General features: G+C 37.0%; 1 protein-coding gene across 3 annotated transcripts in view; it reads left to right on the top strand.

Annotated features, from left to right (window-relative positions):
- The window catches only part of RIMS2 (regulating synaptic membrane exocytosis 2), a 581,950-nt gene that overhangs the window by 545,637 nt on the left and 15,857 nt on the right, over positions 1 to 20,456 (top strand). Inside the window, exon 1 of one of the 3 annotated variants that reach the window (XM_045896118.3) lies at positions 7,094 to 7,374. The exons of the other annotated variants lie outside the window; for them this stretch is intronic. Within the exon in view, the coding sequence (XP_045752074.1) occupies positions 7,233 to 7,374 (142 nt within the window). The 5' untranslated portion in view covers positions 7,094 to 7,232. Of the gene's footprint in view, positions 1 to 7,093; positions 7,375 to 20,456 lie in introns of those variants that run through there. 3 annotated transcript variants of the gene reach the window in all.

Here is a 20,456-nt window from a genome sequence, read left to right as displayed (position 1 = left end):
CGCAAATAAATAAATAAAATCTTTAAAAAAATAAAAATAAAAAATAAAGACTTTGTATAAATTTCTCACAGAACCAGAGCATGGCTTGGAATAGTAGAACAGTAGACAGAAGGAGCAGGGAGTTTCTCAAACTTGGAAACCATCTTTGCCCCTACCACCACCCTAAAGGACTAGAAAGAGAGAGGCCCTAACTGTTACCCATTTTCAAAGATCCAAAAGAGGTAGATATAGTAGTTATTATGGTCAGGGTAGAGAGACTTCTGTTTTCAATGTCATTCATCCCATTTCCTGCCTACCAGACAGCCTTCAAAATGCAGCTCAGTTGTCTCTTCTTCTGTGAAGGCTTCTTTGGCCCATCTAAGTAGAGTTGTCACTCCCTGTTGTATATCACCAGAGTGCCTAGAACCTGTCATAAATCTACTCCCTATTCCACTATATTGCATTTATTTGTTTTTCTCGTCTGTGTTATCCTCTCCGTCCCCTACTACCAGACTCTGTGCATCTTGAGAGGCAAACACATGTCTGGTGTAATTCTTACCCAAAGATCCTAGAAAAGAGTCTTGCCTATGGTGCCCAGTAAATATCTGAATGAATGAGAAAATGAAGGGAAGTGGAAGGCCATCACACATTAGAGAGAAACTGTCTGAATGACTGAAACATAATGGCATTTCATGTACCTCTCTTTTTCCAGGCCCTAAACAAGTTTTGGTAAATGTCACTCTTTGTAGTTTACCTATCAGTGTCTAACTTATCATTGGATCGTGTTTAACCTTATCAGTGAAATAAAGTGTTTCCTTTTTATATGAATATTTTAGTTTTTCTTTGAAAATGGCATTTCACATGATGGTCTATAGAAAGTATATAGAAGGCATGAGCATTTTTTTCCTAAATTTTGGTATTATCTATCCAAACTGCTTAGCTTATGATTGACTCCATTTTATTCTGGGAGGTATACTTTGAGGGGTGGCCAAATACCAATAAGTTACAAATCTCATGAAAGTGTATTTCCTATTTTCTCTGAGGCTGAATTCTGTCTGAAGTCATCCCTGTACACTGACTCCTAAAATTGTTGAGGACATTTAGTAAGAGTTTTGGATTCCTGGTGATAGCTAAATGAAGATTTACATATAATGAGCCAGAACTACTGTGCTAGAAGTTCTTTGTTATGGATGGAAAAACAGTTCATATTGGCAGCCCCGTTGTCTAATATTGATATCCGAAGGTTCTCTTAAGCCATGTTATTTAGCAGTTAATAGTATGGATTGTAGGGGCACCTGGGTGGTGCAGTCGGTTGAATGTGGACTCTTGGTTTTGGCTCAGGTTGTGATCTCCTGGGTGGTGAGATCAAGCCCCGCGTGGGACTCCTTACTCAGCAGGGAGTCTGCTTGAGATTCTCTCCCTCTGCCCCTCACCCCTCTCTCTCTCTCTTTAAAATAAATAAATATTTTTTAAAAATAGTATAGATTATGGAGTCAGAAGACCTGGATTCAAATCCTGGATTTGCTACTTGTGATATCAGACAAATTATAAGAATGTGCATCAAACTTCGTGGGTTTAAATTCTGGTTTCATTTCTTAATAACCTGAGTGACCTTGGGCAGGAGATTGACTCGCGTCTCTCAGTTTTCTCATTTATTTTCTTTTCAGTTTCCTCATTTATAAAATGAAGATATGAATAATCGTATATCTCTCAGAGGGTTGTGCGTTTATTAAGTGAGTTGATGTGCTATGTAAAGTTGTTCAGAAAAAGGCCTGCCGTATCGTAAGTGGCATATAAGTGTTAGATTATTCCATTAGAATGCGAGTTGCATGTGAGGCTCATTGTCCATTTTTGTTCAGTGCTATATCCCCAGTAACTAGAATAGTGTCTGGCGCACGGTAGGCACTTAACATATATTTATTGAATTAGTGTACATTGCTTTTCTTGTCTGTGAAATGAGAATAATGAGAGTAGCTACCTTATAGAGTGTTTATGAGCATTAAATGAGGTAATGCTTTTGAAGAACATATAACACCAACTATTATCATCATTATTATTATACATAAAGGGCTGTAGGTAATATTAGAATCCAAATTTTGTTCTTACCCTATATCATCTAGATATTCTGCTTTTATGACTCATAACGTTGATCTTTAGAGGTTTTTTTCTTCATTCCTAGGTCAACTCTTATTACTGCTTTTTGGACTAATCAAGAAATCAATTTGCTTACTTCCATGGACATTTTCATGTACCTCTCTTTTTCCTGGCCCTAAACAAGTTTTGGTAAATGTCACTCTTTATAGTTTGTCATAAGATAAAGGCAAATATTATCCTAAATCTCATTACAGAATAACGAAAATGCTGATCATTTAATGTTTCTTTTTTATCTTCTTGTACTCTAAACATCCCTTGACTTCATCAATCTGTTGTGAAAGTTTCAGGTTGACCAGCTGCTAAAGTGTACCATCTGCTATTCACTTTGTAAGTATGCTGAGTAGACACCAAAACTACGTTGAAAAACTGAAAAATCACAAAAGCTTAAAATTTTTTTGTACTATATTGACATGAAGCTGGGGATGGGAGAAGAGACTGTATATTTTAGATTTCATATGCAAGTCAAGGCTAATTGCCCAAGACTATTAAATACTTCTGGGAATCTGAAGTTAGTAGAAAATGTTGACTACATGGATTTGGTCTCTCATGACTTAAATGCGAAGTTATTTTGTGACAGAAAAAAGAATATATATTTTAGGATTCTGAGAGTTGGTTTTGAATTAAAAAAATATATCCATAAATGTTTTTATTTAGCAAAGAATCATTGCTGTAAGGAGGATTGGTTCACGGTGGCAAAGTAATTGACATCAATTGTGAAGCCTGAGGTAGGAATGAATCTCCATGTTACCTAAAGCAAATGTATATCAGGAGGTTAGTTCAGTCTGCAGCGTGCTCCGTGACCTATCCTGAGCAATTTCTGTCTCTTCTAGCAACGAGCCATTTCTGGATTGGCTGGAAAACACTGCATGGTGATAGAGTAGCCAGAGGAGTACTTTTTCTGTTTCTTTTTAGCATATCTACCTCTGGGCCTTGCTACCTGTTTTCTCCACTACTTCTCTCAGGGACTTACTTCCTTTTCTTCCCTTCCCTTTATTAGATAACTATGTTCCTGATTGAACTAATCTGCAGTCTAGACACTATACAGCTACTTCACGTAATAACTGTTTTATATATCCACTTAAGTGACCAAGTCTCTATTTCAGGAATAAACTAACATAGTTTAAAATTTTGGTGATTTTTTTTTTTGAGAAATGGTTAAAAAAAAGAGACATAAATGACATGTATTCTAGACCTGTTATAATTGTGGCTATGATTTGATAAAAAAAAAAAGCAAATATAGATTTAAAATTGATATATAGTCAGAATAAACAATATGGTTTTAAGGATATGTTTTCAATATTTCTTTTCTCTTAAATCAAATAATTTACTGTACAATTCATACTATATCTATCATCTATTTCTGTGTAAGTATACATGGTATGAGACACCTGTGATGTGGTATACAGGGCATTGAACCTGAAATCAGAGCCTCTGAATTGGAGTCTTGCTCTGCCACCTTCTAATTAAGCAAATCACTTAATATTATTGAGTCTTTTCTAACTCATCTATAAAGAAGAAGTAATGATGACATTTTCAGGGTTGACGTAAGAATTAAGGGGCATAATTGGTGTGATATTCAACAAATAGAATGCTATAATAGTATATGGCTGCTATACTTATATATCTTTTCTTCAAAAAGATGACTTTCATATTTAGTGGTAGAATCTATTTTCAAGACCACATTGTGCTTTTAGGAGGTAATTTATTGTGTATATTTGTGACTCACGTTTTCCTCTGATTATCTTTGGTTGAATAAGAAAGTTATAAATAATCCAAATACTGGATTATAATGATTCTGGAGTTATACTTAGTTTTATATAATGAAACTACCTAATGGCACATCATTTGAGAACTATATCCAAAGCCATTTGAATATGTAGAATACGGTATGGAGGAATGACATGTGTGAATTTTTATCGGTGGTTTATTTTTTACATAAATTTTTTAGTTCCTTTGGGGGCAGTAGTACTTATATCAGAATGGAATAAGAAATAATCAATTTGCTGAAAATATATAAGCCAGAAATATTATTTATACAAGATTTATTATACATAGGCAAGCAATTGAGCATAGGACAAAAAAAAGTAGAATTATAAATGTTCTCAAAAGTTCAGTGTATGCCACAAGGTATCATTCAGGACTAGAGGTCTCTAGCTATTATTGTACTTTGTCTCTTGAATGCCATGTGCCAACATTCTGCTATTTTCTTAAAGCTTTCTTCCTTGAAATAAGGTGATTTTCTTCTTTCTTCTTGAGTTCTCCCTACTTCTTATGCCATTCTTCTGTCACTTCTCTGTATCTCTAAGCTTCTAACTATAGGGGAAAATATCAGCTTCCCAGGACAACCATGTTCTAAAACTACAAGAGAGAAATGATGGTCCTATAGAAATAGCTTCATCTAGACTATTCTAGACTAACTTCTTCGTGGTGCAGAAAGCCAGGTCATTAACACAGAGAAGGCAGGGCCCAAGCAACTCAGACATGACCACCGTTTCAGGTTTTATATTCCCTATCCCCCGGCAATCTCTAGTAGAAACCCAAGGTATTCCCTTTCAAAGTGACTTTCAGCTATCATTCTGATGTCCCTGGATGCCAAAATAAAAGTTTCCACACCTGGCCAATTTATTTTCCTAGGATTTCCCCACTCAGTCCCTCTTCCTTGATTCTTTCCTCCTGACCACAACACAATACACACATGTGCACGCACACACACTTGTTCCCATACATACAGATGTATTCCTAAAACAATACTGCAATTGATGCAGTAACTACATGGGCTAGCCGCTAATGTTTTGTTTCACTTTATTTTTTGGAATGCTGATCAAAACTTAATAACTGATTTTCAGGACTCACTAGAAATTTGTGACCCACAGTTTAAAAAAATATATTAGATGACTTTAAATAGTTTTTTTCAGTTTGCAAAATTCTGATTGTCTTTATTCTTATGGTGAAAATTTCATTTAATAAAAACGTCTTTGTTCTCTGAACAAAAAGCAATATGGTATGAAAAAGTGCTCTTAGAGTTCCTGGCTTTATCAATGTTCTATTGAAATGCTGATATGTTACAAAAGTGAATAAAGAACAGGAAATTGAACTAAGGAGTTGTAGGAATAATAATGAGAAAAGACTAAAGCCTTCAGAAAAACTGAAGCAAGAAACCTGGATAATCCTAAATCTAAGCAACCAAAAGTTATGTGATGGCATGCTTATTTGTACTGAAAGTTTCCTAATTTTTAGAAAGATTTGAAAGGATGATTTACCTGAATGCATTTTTTTAATACCTTCTAAATTGCAGTGTCCAATGGCCAGAGTCATTAACATCCCTAGAAGGCCCTGGTAATCTGTTCCTCTGCCTCTTATCTCTCTGACCTCCTTTCCTTCCCTCTCACTCATCCCACTGCAGCCACGCTAGCCCTTTCTGCTGGTCCAGGACACACCTCAAACCTTCCCACTGGAGGTTCTCTTTGCCTCAAACTCATTCTCCTCCTCACATACCCGAATGGCTAACTTCCTCAACATCTTCACACCTCTGTTGAAATGTCACCTGGTCGATGAGGCCCACTCTAACAGACCTTTTTTTTTTTTTTTACATTGCAGACTGCCCCATCTCTCTTAATTTTTTGCCATTTGCATTTATCCTAACCCTTTTAACGCTGTGTACTTTACTGATTTATGGTGTCTGTCCCCACTACTAGAATGCAAGCTCCACTAGAGCAGAGATTTTTATCTGCTCTGATTATTGTTGTGTCCTAAGTGTTTGCAAAGGTACCCAGCATATACGAGGAGCTCAAGTAGATTTAATTGAATGAGCGTTTGAATCTCCCAGTACATCAAGCAAAGAATTTGTACATATATATTACTTAGGAAATATTTATTGTATGAAAAAATAGAGCTCCCTTACACGTACCCAAGAATCAAGCTGTGACATGGTTAGGACTGGAATCATTGTACCCTACCTTCCCACCCCCCTAGCTAAAGAAACTAAGAGGTTGAGGGACTTGTGTAAACCATGAAAAGTGGGGCAGTCTTCTGACTCCTATTAAAATGGAATTATGATTGCTTCATATCCTGGGATAGGGATTTGCAGTTTCCAGAATGCGACATGTTATGTCACTTATAAACTGTTTTGTTTCTAGTATGTTTGTGTTGTGTCCAACTTAAGAGGATGCTATCTTTTATTTAGATGTTTAAAGCCTTCCAGTGTTTATTGTCATTCTTAGCAACATTAGGTAGCAGATTATTTAATTCAGAGAAAGCAAGCATTAAACATTCCTGAAATTAAAGCAAAGTTGATAAGCAAGAAAGTACTTTTTTAGTGTGGGTGCTTTTTCAGGCTCTTGGTTTCTTTTTAACCTTTTTCTCCTCTGTTGAATTTTTTTTTTTAAAGACAGACGGTAAATGAGAAAGCTTTAATTCTAGGCTTCCGTGGAATCTATTAAAAATTGGGGAGCCTTGTGTTAGGATTTGGAGAAAATTTCAGTATTTCCTGTCAGTGCTTGAGGAGCGTTAACAAATTAAGTGAAACTGAGGAAAGGGAAAGTGACAACCCAAAATTTCCCGATACATTACCGGTCTGCGATGCCTAACGTAGTGCGTGTAACTAACACCCTCTGGTCCTAAGCACGCGGCGGGAAGAAGAGGAGCTCGCAGGGGTTGCTCTGGGTCCGAGCTGCCCAGAAGCCAGGGCGCGCGGCTCCGAAGCCGCCGGCCCACCGCCACCACCTCCCCCTGCGACTGCTGATTGGCGGGGACCACAGCATCAGCAGCATCTCCCGGCGAGGGGAGGGCGGCGAGACTCCGCAGCCACTGCCTCCGGGATCCTCAGCTCCCTCCCGGCGAGACCTCGGACTTTCGCCGCCAGCAGCCGCGTCTCCGCCCGCCCCCGTCTCGACCCCCTCCTCGTGGCCCCTCCCCAACAAAGTGGAGGACCCGGCCGCCGGGAGAGCCACGTCCCGTCCGGACCGGGTCGGCGAGGCCGGGGCCAGAACCCCAGGGGTCCCGTCGCACCGTCCTGGCCCGCGAAGCGCTGCGATCGCCGCGCCCCAGCCGCCAAGACGCCTCGTATCCTGTACCGCGGGAAGAGTGGCTCTTCGTCCAAGATGGGCCGGCAGGGCTTGGGGGGCGCCGGCGCTGCGGGGCGCGCCATGCAGCGCTCCCAGAGCCGGAGCAGCCTCTCTGCCTCCTTCGAGGCACTGGCCGGCTACTTTCCCTGCATGAACTCCCTGGAGGAGGAAGAAGGAGGTGAGGCTGTCTGTAGTTGGCATTGCTGTCCGTTCACCCCCTGGCATCTCGGTGGGTGGAGGGTTGGCAGGGGAGCGAGCACTCCCAGGAGCAGCGTCCCTAGCCCCGCTCGGCTCTCGGGCACTGCGCGGGGTTGAGAGACCCCCAGGCGCGCCGGCTGAGCTGCCAAGTTCCGTTTTATTGGTTTATTCCGAGAGCTCCACCAGCGCTGACTTGGGAGACAGCTTTCCTAGTGAAGTTCATTCTCAAGGGCTTGCAAGTTGAGTAGGGATGCAGTCTGGGGGAGGCAAGGCAGCAGCCGTCGGGGGCACCCCGCTGTGTTTTTGTTTAGTCCCGTGATCTCGGTATTAACATTTGGCCTCGAGGACAGAAGTACTCAAAAATTAAAGGGGGAGGCAGCAGCGAATCCCCGCTTGTGTAAACTCAAGATCCAGATGAGGGGAAGGGGTGATACAATGGACAGGTCAGAGGTTGACCGTACTGAAGGGGGGTTTGGACTCTGGACTCTGGAAACTGTTCACACCGCACAGTGCTGTCAACCTACCTGACCGTCGGTTGTCTGTCTCTGGCGTTAGGGGATCCCGTGATAAGTAAGCTGAAGAGAAAAACGGGGAAGAGGACTCTTTGTTTTAAACTTCTCGCCAAGTGGTTTCGAAACCTTCATAAAGTTTTGAATAACACAACATAGGTTTTCTTCAGGAAGAACTTTTCGTAAGATTTAACAACTAACAGGAAAAAACATAATTTGTAAATCAGAGTAAAAATTGACTGCTGAATAATGGCGTTCCCAACATTTGAAATAGTGTTTATTAATTTATTGATATGCTACTTGCAAACCGTGTTCATCTTTACACGTATATCCAGAGTACGTTAGTTATCATCATCATGTTAACTCTAGTATTGTATGGTAATAGAGTTTATTCTGCTTTTATTTTGTGACAATCAATGACCTCTTATCAGGATATCTGCACTGAGCCCTGATTGACAATCAATGACCTCTTACCAGGATATCTTTACGGAGCCCTGATTTAGAAGAAACTAACTACCTGCTCCGTGACGAGGTAGATACGCTTCCCCCTATTTTTCCCAGTTGGAGGGACAGGGAGCTGGAAAATGGGAGGATGAACAATGTCTGGAACGTGGTCTTCAAAAGAATTCACTAGTTAGAGCCATCCAGGTTTCTTCTAGCTTATTGTTGCAATCCCAGTTTGCAATCTCAGTTTGCTATAGATCACTAAAGGATACTTCCCTATGCAAACAACTTTTAATTTTCATACTAATGTCTTGCTAGTTTTGTTTGAACATTGACATTTCACTTGTTTTCTATAATTAAATGGTTTAAAATCTCAGAAGTGTAAACAAGTCAAGAAACTAGAAAATCACATTGGGTAGATGAATGATCACAACTGAAGCTAAAACTTTCAGTATTTATTATGAGCCAGACGCTGTTCAAAGAACTTAACTGTATTTACTCTTTTAGGCCCACAAGAACGTTATGAGGCAGTATTTTTTATTATCCCTATTTCACAAAGAGTACACTGAGGCAGAGAGAAATTCAGAAACTTGCCCACGGTCAGTGTCTCCCTGGTAGTAGGCAATAGAGTTGCCTATGAACCCAGGCAGTCCACAACACAACCTACGCACCCAACTCTGGGCTATACTAGATTATTATTTGCATATACTTGGCCACAGTCACATACCTTGCAAGTGGTGAAGCTAGAACTCAAACCCAGCTGTGCCTGAAAATCCATATTTAAATGAAACAAATTATTAGAGACTCATTTCTCAGTTTTTAATTTTTACACCAAATCTTCGGTCTTGAGTTTGCTTCAGATAAACTTTCATCATTCTTCCCTAAGTTATAACCAGAATTGTTGAATTTATAAAATACCATTCCTAAAGAGACAGGGAAAGCTTATATATAACATGAAAATTTTCAAAATTTAAAATACATTCATTTAACCTTGGCTTACACAGATCTATCCCAGAGGAAAATCCTCTATCTACACATGGGAAGTTGAAACAGATTTCTATTCCACTATATGGCTTATTGTGTTGCCAAGACAATGTTTCATAAGGAAGCTAGTGTTTTCAAAATTAAGCCATAACTATCTACAGGTAACCAAAGAGGAATTGCTCCCCATAAATGAGCAGTCTTTCTACTGGGCTATGGTCATCTACATGGCCAAGAGAAGATTTCCTGACTTTCTTCTTGTCTTGCAGTATTCCTACCAGACTTGAAAGTCCTGAAGTGTTTTTAGGGTATTCCACATACCCTGTAGAGTTGTAAAAGTTAGAAATCACTGTCCCGGAGCAGTGCTTCCTACATTTTTTTTTTTTTTTCTATTGAGACACCCACAGGGACACATGAAGTTCATGTGGGTAACATACTCTCGTAAGCTTATTCAGGAATATGTTATTATAACTGTGAGACCCATTCTAATGTATAAAGAAAAGTAAATCCATCACAACAACAAATCCATCACACTGATTGAGAACAACTTGTCTAAAGAGATCGGTGGTCTACGAACAAGTGTAATTTGACTAATGAAACTGATTTTAAATTAGCCTGATTTTAAAGCTCGTCTTTTTTTTCTTTTTGGTCTTTTCAGACATCGTGCAATAACTAACTCAAATGTCCTCTGCCTTCCAGTTCCATAGTCTCACTTCATTCTTCTGCTGTGCATCTGGACATTGCCATTCTGCACAAGAAGTACCAAGAACTTTATTGAGAAACCATATTCTTTTTATTCATTTGTTCATTCAAAAAAATTTAGTGAGGCTATTTGATGTGTCAGCAACGGGAGTCCTTGAAATAGTTTGATATGCTCCCTACCCTTTTAGAGCTTCCAGTCTAATGGAGATAGATATTAATAGGAACAACTATGTAATTATAACTGACTAGTGTTAGGAAGGCGAAGTACAGAGTGCAATCAGAATTATAAGAAAACTTAATTGAGGAGTTAGAGAAGGGTGTCCTGAGAAAGTGAGAGTGAAACATGGATTTGGGCCTCAGTGACAGCTCTCAGTCCCTCACCTGCTGGGAACAGTGCCTCCTGCGGACCTGTGAAAACAACACGCAAAGAGCCCACAGCTAGGAAGTTCCTGAACTAGGATCTAAAGCCATAATTTGGCTCTGGAGTTTATAATCCTAACTGCTCTGTGTATTGTTTCCTCATTATTATAGTACACTTTCTAGTAATATGCTATGGAGTTGATAACCAGGTACAGTACATTAATAATAGTAATTATTGAACACCCATGTGCCACATTCCTTTGGTTTCCTAATTCTTCAAGGAAGTTATTATTTTCAACATTTTACACATGTGAACACTGAGACTCAGAGACGTTAGTTTGGCCATGGATTATAAATTTCAATGGGGCATTGTCATTGAGGAGGAAAGGGGCATTCCTATAAGCAAAATAAGTTAAGTGATTTGTCTTTGTAGCATCTTTTTTGTATGCTTGTAGTTCTTTTTTATGTTATTTTCTTTTTTGCTTCCTTGTCCCTGGATATATTCTAAACAACTATTCTCCAATTCTCTGAGTAGCTTTTTTTTTTTTTAATTAATTTATTTATTTGAGAGAGAGAGAACACAAGTGGGGCAGGATGGGGGCTGAGGGAGAGGGGCAAGCAGACTCTGTGCTGAGTACAGAGCCCAATGTGGGGCTCGATCCCAGGACCCTGGGATCAAGACCTGAGCCAAAGGCAAACACTTAACTGACTGAGCCACCCAGGCTCCCCATGCTTTTTTTTTTTTTTTTTAAGTAAAAGTAATAATAATAGCCCCTTACATTTTACTTAACAGTTTATGAATTTTGTTTACTTATTTTATCATTGAATCCTATAAGTATTAACTTCACTATATAAACTACTTGGCCCCAACATTGAATCTATGAGTCTACCTCCCCAATGTAGAATATTATTGTTATGTAGAATTTTTAAACATTACAAGTAATTCTAAGATTCCTTCCTAAGAAAGAAGGAATCATTTCAAGGAGAATTTACCATTCTGCACAAGAAGTACCAAGAACTTTATTGAGAAACCATATTCTTTTTATTCATTCGTTCATTCAAAAAAATTTAGTGAGGCTATTTGATGTGTCAGCAACGGGAGTCCTTGAAATAGTTTGATATGCTCCCTACTCTTTTAGCAGCCCCACAACTTCCCATCTATAGATTCAATGGTAAGTGGTTATCATCTTACAATGTAGAAAATGGCACATTTTCTAACACTTGATAGATATGGTTTCTCAGAGACTATTTTAATGTTGTTACCTGTGGTTCTGGGCTAGTGATCTTTGTTCAGTTAGGTACGTATAATATATGATGAATTTGATTTACTTGATTTTATGGCCTGACTTCTTTGGTTAAAGTATGGCTTGGCAATCATACAGAAGAGATCTTATCAACTTAATGCTATTTAACTGAATAAATTAATTCATTTAATTTCTTTTACATGCCACTAGCTTAAAAATTAAATTACAGGAAAACCATCCAAGAAACAGGAATAATTTTAAATCACCAGAAAAACTGAGAAAAGGTGTTTTTTTTTTTTGCATATGATAGTGAAGCTATGAGGAATTAATGTAAAAGGAACTAAAGAGACTAATAGAAAAGACCTATTTAATTCACCCCCACTCTTTAAGAGGTCGTGCAACCAATAAGAAGAGTATAAAAAATTCTATCTTGGTCTAATCTTTGTATATAGTAAATGATACACTTAATTCTTAATAAGCAGTCCCATTTGATTAAAATGGAACATAGCATTTCGCCCATGCTCCATTGGAATAAAAAATTCTCCATACACTTAAATGTAATCCTCCCAAGTATAGACATCATGCCTAGCAAAGTATCCACTAAATGTCTATTAATAATAGTATATAGTTCTACCATTCTTTTCAAAGTAGATGTCATTATACTGACTGCTATTTTTATTTATTTTATTTATGTTGTTTTAAATTTAATATGTGATCTAGACTTTTTAAAATTCAGTGATCATAGTTTTTGCACATCTTCACAATGCTAGAATTGGAGGCAGGACATAGATACAGAGTTTTAGTCTGAATTTGTATATGTTCTTAGGAGATATTATTTTCCCTAGATTATGATTGATTACATATAATAAATCATTTCATAAATGAGTCTATACCATATTCAGAAATAGCACAACATTTTTATATTAGGTTTACATTCTAGGCAGATAAGTGAAGCAAAAGATTTTTGAATTGAAAAACATAAATGAAAGAACAGGTCCATTCAGAGTGCTTATTAAATATTACCTTTTTATCTGAGATTCAGAATTTGTCACTGGTAAGTGTCCAAACAGTATCTTTAAAGTAGTTTAAAACTTTAATACAAAAGTCAAGTTTAAACCCCCGTGTGCTTTCATCCTTCAATAAGTTCACTAAATTCAGAGCTAGCAAAGGGATGAGTTTCCCTATGGAGACATCCTTGTGTGTAACAACTTACAGAAGAAACCCACTAGAAGGTGGTAATGGCAGCATCCCATTGCTGCCAAGGACTGTGGTTTAATGTAGATACTCTCTGTTGTTCTTAAGTAGGCTCTTATTATTGATCAGACAAGATCATTCTATACATTTGCTCTATCTCCTAATGTAACAGTGTTTGATGGAGATGAGGGGGGCTTACCTAATGCTATGTATATATAATATTATTTGAACAACTGAAGAAAAAAGCTATCATAAAAATGATAGCATCAATGTAGGTTTTGAAGTACCATTTCTTAAGATTTAGATTTTACCTAATGAGACTGCAATGAAAGGACTGTTTATTTTAGCGATTTCCGTGATCAGTTGTTCCCTTACTATCCTAAGAATCGGGGCCAGGCAGGTAACATACATCAGTGAGGTAGACCAGCTGTAATACAAATAGGAAAAGCAAGCACTCTGAAAAGCTGGAGAAAGCTTACCCACCCAGTCAGCACTCTGTTCTAGCTAATTGGTGCCAAATTGAATATCAGCCCAGGGTTGGCAAACTTACTCTTCTTTTTTCCCTAAGAGAAAAGCTATAAATCTGGATGTTTACTTAAAATCTTTAACTTTTACAATGTTGGCAGCTAAATGAAAAAAATATATACATTATTTGGGCCAAACAAAACGTAACCTGTTGACCAAGTATGTGCCACCAGTTGGCAACTTCTGCGAAGGAACTGCTTTCTTCCTTCCAGTTCTTATTGTCACCTGGATAGTTTAGGACTACATTTGCTCCCCTTTGAAATCTTCTGAGAGTCTCCCAACCTGCTCTCTACCTTCTGGGTCTCCGCTCCAATCTAACTTCATTGCCTGTGTCAGTTCTCTTATATATCGTCTTGATCGTGACACTGCTCTTCCTCCAAAAACTTCAGTAGATTCCCATTTCCTATTACATAGTTCCTTTAGCCTGACATTCAAAGTCTTTAACAATCAGGTACTTATATACAGCATAGCTTCTTTGCCTTCTAGGGCCCTTTAGGAATCCAGTAATTCAATAAAACTAAGCCTTCTTGTTCTTTGCCTCCAAATTTTTGTTCATGCTTTTCTTTCTATTCATCCTCTACCACTGTATATGCATCACATATAATTACCCTTCAAAGCGCAGCTCATATCTTGTCCATGTTTTCAGAAGCTATATAAGCTTCTGCAGGCAGAGGAGAAGGTGAATGGGCATATACTGGGGTTTGAAATATTAGCTCCACCTTTTCCTCCTTGTGTGAACTAAGTGGGATGCTTAATTTCCTTGAGCTTCAGTTTCCTCCTTTTATGTGAAATGTGCATAATAATACTTACCTTGGAGAGATGTTGTGAACTGCATTGTCTTGGTTATTATTCCCTTATGATCCCATATCAACGTATGTTTACCTTTTTCTGGACTAGATTTGTGCTGTCCAATACAGGAAGCACTAGCCGCTTGGCTATTTAAATGTAAATAGATTGAAACAAAATTAAATTAAAAAATTATTTCCAGAGTCACATTAGCCACATTTTGAGTGCTCAGTAGCTACACATGACTGGTGACTACCTTACTGAACAGTGCAGAATTATAGAACATTTCCATCATTCACACAAAGTTATATTGGACAGTATAGCTTCAGATACTTAATAGCACTCATATAGCCCTTAGAATATATCGCCTTGGATTGTCATTATTGACTATCTTACCTCACCTACTAAATTGTAAAATTATATAATAAGGAATTATGTGATCAAATGTTACATATATTTATCTCCCACAGTGTTGCACCAAGTAAGTACTTAGCAAATATGTGGTGTGAATAAATGAACAAGTCTCTGGTTGGCTTCTGTGTTCATATCATGGAATAGAAAGAAGCTATTAGAGCTGGAAGGGACCAAATTGTTTGAATAACTGTTTCTAATCTTGCAGGTGCAATAGTGCTTGAAAGTCATGTGTTCTTGGTGCTATACCTGGAAGTTGGGCATACTTAGCCCCTTATAAACTAGAAATATATTTTTCTACTGTAAATTATAAATGAAACATGTGTATGCAGTATGTTTCACTTAGGGTGCCTTCTTATAATCAACAGAAACCAAGTCTAGCAATTAGATGGAAAAGGTATTTGCTAAGGGATTTTGGATAGGTCACAGAGTCTTTAGGACGACCGAGATTCTGTGCTAGAGGTTAGAAAAGTTGTCCCAAACCATACTGCAGAACTAATCCTACTGAACTATCACTGCTGCTTAGCACAGAAAACACAGTTTGCACTGTTGTCAGCCTTTGAAGTGGAATCATTACCTACTGCTGGAGGACCATTCTTGGAAATTATACATTGTGGCTACCACCCTCATTAGAATGGGAGCCCGCGATGTCCCAGCTTCTTTGCTTCATTAGCTTCAGATCAAAGTTTGGGGCAGTGGTGTCTGATCAGCAGAACCTCAGCCATTTGTTCGTGCCCTGTTTGCCAGACAGGCTAGTAATACCCAACAATTTTAGTGTCTACAATTGAAGGATAGATTATTTCTCATACATAGGAAAAGGGTTCAAATACTAGTGAGCCAAAAGCATTAACAAATATCCACTTAATAATATAAAATAATTAGCGGTGGAAAAAGCCCATTAAACTCAGCCTAATTACCTATTTTTAATATTTTTAAATACTAGTTTGCTATTGGGTTATTTTCCTCTTTGCTTGATAAGCATAAGCAAATAGGAAAGGGGGGGGGAATCTATGGAAGAAGGCTAGAATAAAGACTATAGCTCTCTTAATTTTAACTTTTTCTGCAGATTTGGCTACCCAAATATCCATGCACACTCTTATTTTGCATATAGAACATAGTCAATCCCTCCCTAGAAAGACAGCCTTAAAATGTCATTCATTTACTGCATGCAAATTGAAATCTAGAATGTTTGAGTGATGTGTAGTTCTCTTCCTCATATCCAGATGGGGCTTTTCATGTTATGTAAATATGTGTATATATATATACATATATATATGTATATATATGTATATATATACTGGCAAACCTACAGATAAGTTATCTGCTTACAATACATTCATTTTAAATGGTAGAGTAGCAACAGGATAATGGAAATAAAAAGTCTCATTTAGAAAGAAGAAAATAGGGGGACACCTGGGTGGCTCAGTCAGTTAAGCGTCTGCCTTTGGCTCAGGTCATGATCTCAGGGTCCTAGGATCTCAGCTCAGCAGGGATTCTGCTTCTCCCTCTCCCTCTGCCCCTCCCCAGCTCATGCTCTCTCTCTCTCTCTCAAATAAATAAAATCTTAAAAAAAAAAAAAAAAAGAATTGTGTTTAAAAAAAAAAAAAGGAAAGGAGAATAGGAAAAACAAAACAATGAATTATCCACAAGAATTATCAAGTCCCACCTGGAAGGAATTGCAAAGATTGACAGAATACATTCCTTGGTTTACTCACCTGGCAACCTCGATTCTGTTTTTTTAGAAAGTATGTCTTTGCCTTTATTCTTCATTGGCCACAAAGATTTGCTTTGAAGAGGAGGCTATATAGTATTAATAGCCTGTTTCTGCTACTGCATATTAGGAAACTCAGTAATTATCTTAAGAGTTGAACAGACTTTTCTAAGTGGGCTTAGTCCTTTAAAAATTCAATAGTCATACCAGTCTATTTAATTCCAGTTAGTTTCAAGTATGAGTAACTCCAACCAAACACCTCATTTGACAAAGATTTTAAGCCTCAAGATTCTGTTTTTTTAGTTTGTAGCTGCTGTGCCCTGCCCACTTCTTGTGCTCTCAACTTAATGGCATCCACCTCGATATCATCTGAAAACAATGGAAGGAAACCCTTTAATCCATTTTGGTCAGCAGTCTCTTTTCTCCCCTTTTGAATGTCAAGGCCCCACTTAATTATTCCTGCAAGTTTCTTCCTGCAAGTTTAGGATAATTTCACACTTTCCAGTCATTTTTCAAATAAGAATTTGTATGGCATTTTACAGTTTTCAAAACTGTTTCACATAGATTATAGTGTCAGATCTTTATTCATCACTACTTAGGCCTAATTCTGGGCTCTCTGTTCTATTTTGTTGATCTATTTTTCTATTCTTTCACGAATACAATATTGTCTTGATTACTGTAGCTTTAAGTAAGTCTTGAAATTTGACAGTGTCGAATTTCAAGTGTCCATAGCTTACAGCTCTCCAACTTTATTCTTTTCCTTCAATTTTGTGTTGACTATTCTGGGTCTTTTGCCTCTCCATAATAAACTTTAGAATCAGTTTGTCAATATCTACAAAATAATTGCTGGGATTTTGATTGGGATTGCATTGAATCTATAGATCAAGTTGAGAATAACTAACATCTCAATAATATTAAGCTTTCCTATTCATGAACATGGAATATCTCTCCATTTATTTAATTCTTTGATTTCATTCATCAGAGTTTTATAGTTTTCCTCATACCTAACATTATTTCGTTTTTTGTATGCTAATATAAGTGATACTGTTGTGTTTTTTTCCTAATTTCAAATTCCATTTGTTCATTGCTGGTATATAGGAAAAAATTTGCCTTTGTATATTAACCTTGTATCCTACAACCTTGCTATTATCATTTATTATTTCCAGGAATTTTTAGATATATATTTTATTGGATTTTCTACATAAACAGTCATATCATCTGTGAGCAAAAAAGTTTTATTTCTTCCTTCTCAATCTGTATAATTTTTATTATCTTTTTTTGCCTTACTGCATTAGTTAGAATTTCCAGTAAGCTGTTGAAAGGAGTTATGAGAAGGAACATACTTGTTTTGTATTGAATCTTGGTGGGAAAGCTTTGAGTTTCTCACTATTAAATTTAATGTTGGCTTTAGGTTTTTTATAGATTTTTTTTTATTTTATTATGTTATGTTAATCACCATACATTACATCATTAGTTTTTGATGTAGTGTGCCATGATTCATTGTTTACGTATAACACCCAGTGCTCCATTCAGTACGTGCCCTCTTTAATACCCATCACCAGGTTAACCCATAGATCTTTTTTATCAAGTTGGGAAAGCTCTTTATTCTTTTTTTTTTTTTTAAGATTATATTTATTTATTTGACAGAGAGAGACACAGTGAGAGAGGGAACACAAGCAAGGGGAGTGGGAGAGGGAGAAGCAGGCTTCCTGCTGAGCAGGGAGCCCAATGCGGGGCTCCATCCCAGGCCTCTGGGATCATGACCTGAGCCGAAGGCAGACGCTTAACGACTGAGCCACCCAGGCGCCCCTAGCTCTTCTCTATTCTTAGTTTACGGAATTTTTATCATGAATAGGTGTTGGATTTTGTCAAGTGCTTTTTCTGGATCTATTGATAGGATCATGTGATTTTTCTTTTCTAGCTTGTTGATGTGATTTATCACATTAATTAATTTGTGAATATTGAACCAGCGTTGCATGACTGGGATAAATCCCACTTCATCATGGTGTATAATTCTTTTTATCCATTGTTGGATTTGATTTGCTAGTATTTTGTTGAGGATTTTGCATCTATTTCCATGGGAGATACTAGTCTATAGTTTTCTGTTCTTGTAATAGCCACTTTGTTTTATATATAAGGGTCAGAAAGGATCAGGGTCTTTTTCAACATCACATGCTGGCAAATCCATAATTTTTCACTATGTATTTAATACTGTTTGACTGCCGTGACATCATTTGATGAAATCTCCATTTTTTGTGTGGATAAATCCAAAGTAACATGCTGAGAGATAGAAATGCATATGTATATAGTAAGGAAAAGCTATTTCTTGCACATTTGTTTGAATTTTATCATAAATATATTTTTTCAACTTTATGGTAATTTTTTAAAATTTTAAATTGTAATTCCAGCATAGTTAGCATACAGTGTTATATTAGTTTCAAGTGTACAATATAATGATTCAACAATTCTATACATTACTCAGTGCTCATCAAAAGTTTGCTCTTTAATCCCCATCACCTATTTCACCCATTCCCCCCATCCCCCTCCCCTCTGGTAACCATCAGTTTGTTCTCTATAGTTAAGAGGCTCTTGCTCTTTCTCTTTCACCATCACATTCTTGAAGTCAGAATTTAGTAATAAAATTAACATTTTTCCATTCATGATAAAACAAGAAAGCATGAATGATCTAAATCTTAACAGTGTTCACAAAACAATTTAAGTTTATTTGGACAAGCAGTGAGAACATGAGATGAGGTTTCAAGTCACTGATTACTCTGGAATTAGAAATTAGTGTCCAAAATACTAAAGATGGAAGCCAGCCTGTTTGATAAATAAGCATTGGCTTTGACATTGCTAGGGTTTCCCAGTTCAAGTTTCACCTATATCACTTGCTAGCTGTGCAACTCAAGCAATTTCCTCAAATAGAAAGTGGTAGTAATAATAACCACCATACAACACTGTTATGAGGACTAGAGGCAGGTAGATTTAATATCCAAAGCATCTCCACATAGTAGTAAGTCAAGACACGAGAGCTCTTTCTTTCCTTCCTTTGTTTTAAACTTAGTAATTGAATTTTTCCCAACTTTTATTGTGAAATATTTTAAACATATCAAAAAAAGTAGGACAGTGAACATCCACTATATAGATTGACCAATTTTTAGTTGACTTTATCTTTCCTGTCTCTCCCCTGCTTCTCTCTTTTTCTCTCTCTCACACACAAACACAGTATGTATTTTTGCTGAACATTTGAGAGTGAGATAAGTTGCAGCATGCATCTCCTAATTAAAAAAAAAACTACATAAACAATAAAATTAACAAAAAGTGTCTATCATCTAACATTTCCTCCATATTCACTTTTTAAACTATCCCCAAATTGTTTCTTATAGCTAAAATTTTGTTGTATTTTTTCCTCAATCCAGGATCTAGTTAAGTCTCATTCATTGTATTTGGTTGTTATGTGTAATCTAAAATAGTACTTTCACCTTTTTTTTTTTCATGATATTTACTTTTAAAGAATCCAGACAAAGTTGTCTTATAGGATATCTAACAACCTGGATTTGTCTGATTGTTTTCTCTATTTCCTGTGTTTCCTGTAAACTGAACATTAGGTCTAGAGACATGGTTAATTTCAGTTTAAATGTCACAGGTGATGTAAACTTCATACATTCATCAGTAGCCACAATATCACGTTTTCTCATTCTTGGGCATGCAAAGTTTGATCACTTGGTTTAGAGATGACTACCAGTTTCCCTGTATGGAGGGGATGTATCTTTCCCTTTATAATTACAAAGTAATCTCTGAGGTAATATTTTGGTACCATGTGAATATCCTGTTTCCCAAAAACCTCTCATCAAATGATCTTTAACATCCAGCGCTGATCCTTGCCTGAATCATTACACTGGGAATAGTGATTTTAATTTAATTTTTATCTGAAACATAATTGAGCTTATTTTAATGAACTTTTAAAGTATGTATATTAACTCTGTCCCTTTACATTATACCATACGGTATAAATTAATTTAGTATTGACAGTTTATTTTCATACATTCAGTATTACTTACTTATGACATGGCATATTTTCTATTTTTCTATTGATGAATATTTTCAACTTATATATTGTTTTTTAATAAAAATAAGTGGTTTCATTAATGGGTATATTTATACTATGATGAAATATGCTGCATATTAACTTCAT

The sequence above is a fragment of the Mirounga angustirostris genome, unplaced genomic scaffold (genome assembly GCF_029215605.1).
Source record: "Mirounga angustirostris isolate CCGP_5_RB_7025 unplaced genomic scaffold, mMirAng1.0.hap1 SCAF_4, whole genome shotgun sequence".
Classification (NCBI taxonomy): Eukaryota; Metazoa; Chordata; class Mammalia; order Carnivora; family Phocidae; genus Mirounga; species Mirounga angustirostris.
This window is presented reverse-complemented; position numbering and strand designations above follow the sequence as displayed.